At 30.1% G+C, this 6,588-nt stretch overlaps 1 protein-coding gene across 1 annotated transcript; it reads left to right on the forward strand.

Annotated features, from left to right (window-relative positions):
- The first annotated feature begins 2,635 nt into the window (after nucleotides 1-2,635).
- LOC145036663 (transcription initiation factor TFIID subunit) lies at nucleotides 2,636-5,957 on the forward strand. Its single transcript, XM_078985129.1, has 6 exons — nucleotides 2,636-2,993; nucleotides 3,302-3,375; nucleotides 3,478-4,256; nucleotides 4,980-5,112; nucleotides 5,197-5,576; nucleotides 5,686-5,957. Exons 1-6 carry the CDS (start codon nucleotides 2,702-2,704, stop codon nucleotides 5,804-5,806), a joined length of 1,779 nt encoding a protein of 592 aa, XP_078841255.1. The 5' UTR covers nucleotides 2,636-2,701; the 3' UTR covers nucleotides 5,807-5,957.
- Nucleotides 5,958-6,588: the final 631 nt, after the last annotated feature.

Raw genomic sequence — 6,588 nt, forward strand, 5'->3', positions numbered from 1 at the left:
AATTTTTATTATTATTATTATTATTATTATTATTATTATTATTATTATTATTATTATTATTATTTTAAGTTAAGTAATGTATGGTATTTGTATTTTTAATTAATGAAATATTATCTTGTTAAAATTATGTTTTGTATTAAAAAAATAAGGTTTATTAAATTAAAATAGTTAACAAAAAAAATAGAAAATAAAAATGTGGCACCACCCTCTTGGTGTGGCAAGAAACTACATTTGTGTGGTAAAAAATGACATGATACTTATGTGATGGGGGAGGGAGTGCGGTTTCAGTGGTACCACTCCCTCTAGCCTTAGGTGTCTTTTTAATCAACTTTCAATTTTATTTTTTACCTATGATTATATAACGATTACTTACTATTAATAATAACTATGTAATCATGACTTAATTATTAAAAATTATAATAATTAGTAAAAATTGATAATAATCATTAGAGGTATTGATAAATGATAAGTAGGAAAATGTGCGAATAAATGAATCAAATGATGTGTCTTTTTAGTCAAACTTTTAATTTTATTTTTTTTATCGATTATATAATGATTACATGTTATCTCATTTCTATCATATTTATAATCATTATGTTTTTTCTAATATAAATTAAATTATTTTTATTATCTGTTATTTTTTTTATTTATCTTTGTTAGTATAGTTTTTTTATTAAATTTCTTTTCGAAAGATAGAAAAAGAATGAATTTTATGCGGAAAATAGTGTCAAATTTTTGTTAAATTTATTTAAAAAAATAATGATGGAAAGGTATGATTGAAAAATATATATAAATAATAACAACCTTCTAAAAAAGTCTAAGTTATACTTACCGAAACCATATCTTTTGAACTGGCAAACTAACATATTACTAAAATCATTTATGTCTCTTAATGAGACTTTAATCCATGACCTTTCATTTGAAAGCGACACTGTTTTCCAAAACCATTAAAAAAAACTAATGATAACAAAGTGTGATATATATTTACAGGTCGACCATTTCTCCAATTAAAATGTAAGATTCCTTTAAAAATTGGAGCTTAGAGGGCGTTTGGAAAAATTAGCTTGTAGCTTATTAGCTTATTAAAATCCTCCATAATAAATAAAAATCTTTTTGCCACATGTCATATTTTTATTTATTTTGGCACATGTAATTTTCTGGTTATTTTAAATTAATTTTTATTCCACATGTCATTTTATGGTTTTTTCATTTTATTAAATTGTAGATAAAATTTATATTCAATAATAAATGCATATCAGTTTCATTAATGAACTTTCTTTTTAATTTCAATATTATCAAATTAAAGATTCATTAATTTTCTTTATTTATTTATCTAAATTATTTGTTTAAATTTAAAAGAGAAAAAAAAAACACTTTAATTTTTTTAATTCAATATTTTTCTCACTTTTCTTATAAATTCATAATTTTCAAATGTTTAGAATTTTGTATTTAGTTTATTTTTTCTTTTAAATAAACTCATGTAATACATGGGTCTCACACCTAGGGGGTGTTTGACTTGTCTTTTTGAGAGGAAAAAGTCATTTTTGGAAAATATAAAAGGTAAAAGATGTTTTGTAGAAATATTTTAAAAACTACTTTTAGATTTTAGATAGAAAGAAAACTGACTTTTTGAAAAAATTAGGAAAACCTGATTTTTTGTAACTTTTCCAAAAAGAACTTTTATCTCTCAAAAAGACAAGCCAAACACCCCCTGGTAAGCAATAAACAATAAACAATAAGCAAGGGAAGAGATGCTTATTAAAATCAGCTTATCTAGCTTATCCATACCACAATAAGCTGAATTTTAAAGATTTGTATTCAAACACTTAAACTTAGCTTATTGTGGTGGGAATAAACAATAAGCAATAATCACCATTTTTTTCCCTATCCAACCACCCTCTTATTCTTAGAGCATCTCCAACCCACTCCCATTCTTTATTATTTCCTCAATTTTTTTCTCAATCTTCTCCAACCCTACTCCATTTATTCCCCAATTTTGGGGAAAATTAATAGTATAACACCAAATATGGTGTTATACTATTAATTTTCCCCCAAGATGAGGATGAACTTTGAGTTATCGGTTTTACTTCATCGTTTATATATTTATATATTGGTTTTTTATCTACTAATTATTATTTAAATGTAATATTTAATACTTATAATATTGTGTTATATATTAAATTATATTAATAAATTATAAATATAAAGTTTGTTTTTTGTTTAACAAATACATATTGAAATTTTAAAACACAATAACGTATTTTACAAAAACTTATAATTACATATTATAAATATAATCTTATTTATTTGATATTATTGTAATGAAAAAAATATATATTATATATTTATTAAAACCAAATTAATAGAAACGGTATGTTTGATAATTTATATAAGTTAGAAAAATGAAATATATTTTTTAGAGGTAAAAATAAAGTAAAAAACAAAATAGAACTGAAAATGAAACACTATTTATTTTATTTTTTTTATTCTATTTTTAAAAGAAAAAAATAAAGATAGATTGAAAATGATATTTAAAAAAAAAAAAAAATTGATCAAGGGCAAGTATGAGAAATCGATATACTTGAAGGATCAGATTCAAATATCCATCCCAACATCACTTCTCAACATAAAAGATAAAACTCTCTCTTGTCTTTAACCTACTTCTGCGACTCTGACTGTCGAAGAACACCCTCAAGTCTCAATGGCGTTATTGGGCGACGACGGACGTGGCTTCGAGCTTGCCCGGAAACTTGAATCTCAAGGCGTCTGGAGATCGTGGATTGGAGATGATTCTCTGCACGCCACCTTCTCTCCATTCTTATCATCGCCGTCTTCTTGGGAATCCTTCATGAGAATCGACGAGACCAAGTCTAGGGCTCAAATTCAACTTCAACTCCGTGTTCGCGCTCTCCTCTTCGACAAAGCTTGCGTCTCGCTTTTCCCTCTGTCCAATCGATCTTCTCCTTCTTCCAATTCGAAGCTCAATCCAAATTGTAAGAATTTCCTTGTCAATGTATCGAAACAATTGCTCTTAAAATTTTGCTGTGAATTGCTCTATAAAACCTCCAGATAGATGTTTTGCCTTGATAAATTCAAGCAATTGTCTCGAAATTTTGTTATGATTTTTTTTAATTACATCTCTCGAATCTGGTTATGAATTCTTTATCATAGAACTATTTTCCACGATTTCTCTAGAACCTGTAACACTCTTCTAAATTGCTTTGCTTATCGTTTGTCATGATAATTCCTTTTCAGTGAACTGTTATCTTCTAGTAATGTAGTGTGTCGATTGTTTCTTCAGATTTACAGTTACATGGTGATGACATTTTTTATACTCTAGAGAATCCTACACAAAATGTAGCACCATCTTCAAAGGTATGTTAGCTCACTCTTCTCTAAAAACGAACTCTCTTTACTTCTGATGTATATAAATGGAAGTTAACTCACACTCTAAAATCAATTATCATGATTTCACAGGTCCAACAAAAACCAAATTTTGGTATAGGATCTAGATATGGTACATCTGAAGATGAAAATATCTCTCAAAGATGCCCAGAATCATGGTACACTCAATTCTTTGAAAAATACAGAGCCACAAAACCCTACAGATTACCTTCAGGTGACAGAGAATCTGAAAAACGTACACCCGAACAAATGTCTAACTATCTCAAAATTGCCCAAAAGCATAAAAGAAGCCGGGCAGTTTTCATGGAAGAACAAACCCTAACTTCGGGCAGCCCCATGTTTGACTCCGGTCAAGGTCAAACCCCAGATGATGAATTATTTTTCCCTGAAACAATGTTTTCAGCAAACTCAGTTCCCGATAGTGCTTTACCTCTTTCAAACCAATTAGAAAATGTTCATATGGTAAAGTGTAATGGAGTTTTGGACAATTTGCCCTTGCCCCCGATAATGACGAAAAGCCCCATTATGTTGGAGAGACTTGGTATAAGGCCAGAGTACCTTAACATGGAGCAACAAGGGGGTCTTGATAGGGGTAAAAATGGAACATTTGGGATGAAAAACGGTTTGAGTTCTCAACAAGCTTCGGAAATGTCTCGACAAATGGTGTCCCGGTTGTTGATTGATGTTGGTTTTGAATCGGCTTCTGGTGGATCATTGGATATATTAGCTCAATTAGTTGGGTGTCATATTTGTAAATTAGGTCGAATCTTGAAAGTCCTTTCTGATAGTTATAGAAAAGATTGTTCGGCTATTGGTCTACTTAAGATGTTCCTCCAAACAATTGGACAAGGGTACGTGTTAACACATTATTATTCATTTATTCTTCACTTTTGAGGGCGTTTACGTCTTTTTGATGGGACATAAAGTTGCAGTTTTTGTCTCATTGACATCAATCTACGTCCCCGTCCCAATACAATGCATGTCAGACATAGTACAACTTGTTTTGTCCAGTTTTGTTATCAAAATTGGTACTTTTTATTATTGTTGACTTTTGAGGGCGTTTACGTCTTTTGGGTGGAGCATAAAGTTGCAATTTTTGTCTCATTGAAACCAGTCAGTGTCATAGTACAATGCATGCTAGACACAGTACAACTTGTTTTGTTATCAAAATTGGAACTTTTTATTATTGTTGACTTTTGAGGGCGTTTATGTCTTTTTGGTGGGACATAAAGTTGCATCTTTTGTCTCATTAACATCAGTCTGTGTCCTAGTCCCAGTACAATGCATGCCAAACACAGCATAACTTATATTGCTATCAAAATTGAAACTTTTTATTTTGGTTTTTGTTATTGTTGACTCTTGAGGGCATTTACATCTTTTAGGTGGGACATAAAGTTGCAATTTTTGTCTGATTGACATCAGTCTTTGGGAAAGTCTAGTCTGTATCCCAGTTTAATGCATATCAAACACAGTACAACTTGTTTTGTTATCAAAATTGAAACTTTTTGTTATGGTTTTATTCTTTTTCTTTTTTTTAATATTTAATTATTTGACATATTCTTTATTTACTTCAGTAATCTTGCTGCTTTTACCGAGGTTGTTAAAGATAGTTCCAAGAACAACATTCAACAAACACAAATGCAAGTTCAAGCAATGCAGACACAAATGCAATTACAAAGTCAAACTAGAGTCGGTCAACCCCATCAAGTCAGTCAACTTTCAATCTCTACCTCATATACATATATTTCATTTCCACATAATAACAATTTCTTTATATATATTTTTTAATAGTTTGCAAGACAAATGCAAAACCAAATGGTTCATCCTCTACAACAACAGCAACAGTGGGACCGCATGCGAAGGCGTCAACCCGCAAATCCAAATCCTCGCGGTGTTGGTGTCGGTGTGATGAATATGAGTTTGGATAATGAAAGTCAAAGGTCAATGGTGGAAGTCAAACTTGAAAATCCATCTGATTTCCAAATGGATAACAACACCAACAACAACAATATCAATAATGGTGGATTTGCAACAATGAATTATAGAAACCCTCAAATGCAATTTCGACAGCAGCAGTTTGCTGCCATGTCAGCGTATCAAGCTCAGAACAATCAGTTTCGACCAATGGCGTCTGTCCAAATCCCCCAACTCCACCCACAAGCTCACTCTCCGTAAGAAATTAGTATTAAAATCAAGAAATTGCAACCGACTTTTGTTTTTATTTATTTAAAAAAAGAAAAAGAAAAAAATGGGATTGAAGTTTTTATTGATTGTATGCAGGAATATGGGAATGATGGTTAGAGCTCCACCTGTGAAGGTTGAAGCTTTTCAGGAATTGATGGGTGGAGATTCTTCAATGAAGCATGATTCAGATGAAAATAAACTCACTTCCCCAAACTAATGTCGTTAATTGATTTTTCAGAGTTTAAATAAATGCTTTTTAATCACAAATTTAATAACTAAATCTTCTTGTTAAATTGTACAAAGGGTCAATTATTGTATTTCTAAACTTTTAGTTGACTTTCAATGTGAATAGTGCTAATTTGTAGTTATAGTTATCTCTTATGCTTCATTAATTCTTATGATATGATTACATTACGTACATTTATATTAACTTGACAACAACGTATAAGTTTGTGTTATCATCTTTTGTATATTAATTGTATATAATCTTGAGATCTTTATTTTTTAATACACTTGTACGTTTTATACCTTTACTTCTACGTCATCTATGCTTTAACATCTTGTGCGTCATTCTTTAATACTTGCTATATCTTTATTCTAAGATGTGTGCTCTTTCATTTTATATTCTTGTAATGCTTATTCATCAATACGTAGTAACATGTATTTGATCCTTGATCATGACTTTGTTTACTTCATCATAATCTATACACATACTCAAAGACTTGTCTTTTTTTTTTTCATAAACAATATCGGTGCTATGCAAGATGAGGAAATCGGATGTATATACACCTTATTAAGAAGTTCTTCCAGTTGTCACATTAGCGCTTACATTTCCATATGAGATAGTCGATAATGTTTGTGGCTCCCAAAACTATATCACTTTTGAATTCTATTTGTCATTCGGATGGTATATTAGGAAGGTCATTTAGTGAAACATTAGGGAAATCCCAAAACACTTTTACAAAATTAATCAATATCTTTTCCTTCTTTGGTCCAACA

Source organism: Lactuca saligna, chromosome 3 (genome assembly GCF_052625555.1).
Source record: "Lactuca saligna cultivar CGN05327 chromosome 3, ASM5262555v1, whole genome shotgun sequence".
Lineage (NCBI taxonomy): Eukaryota > Viridiplantae > Streptophyta > Magnoliopsida > Asterales > Asteraceae > Lactuca > Lactuca saligna.

Excerpts from the sequence above, each read along its gene's own strand:
- LOC145036663 (XM_078985129.1), top strand. The coding sequence starts at position 2,702 with ATGGCGTTATTGGGCGACGACGGACGTGGCTTCGAGCTTGCCCGGAAA. Across the intron at positions 3,376-3,477 it reads ATGTAGCACCATCTTCAAAG|GTCCAACAAAAACCAAATTT; the intron begins GTATGTTAGCTC and ends ATGATTTCACAG. Across the intron at positions 5,577-5,685 it reads CACCCACAAGCTCACTCTCC|GAATATGGGAATGATGGTTA; the intron begins GTAAGAAATTAG and ends GATTGTATGCAG.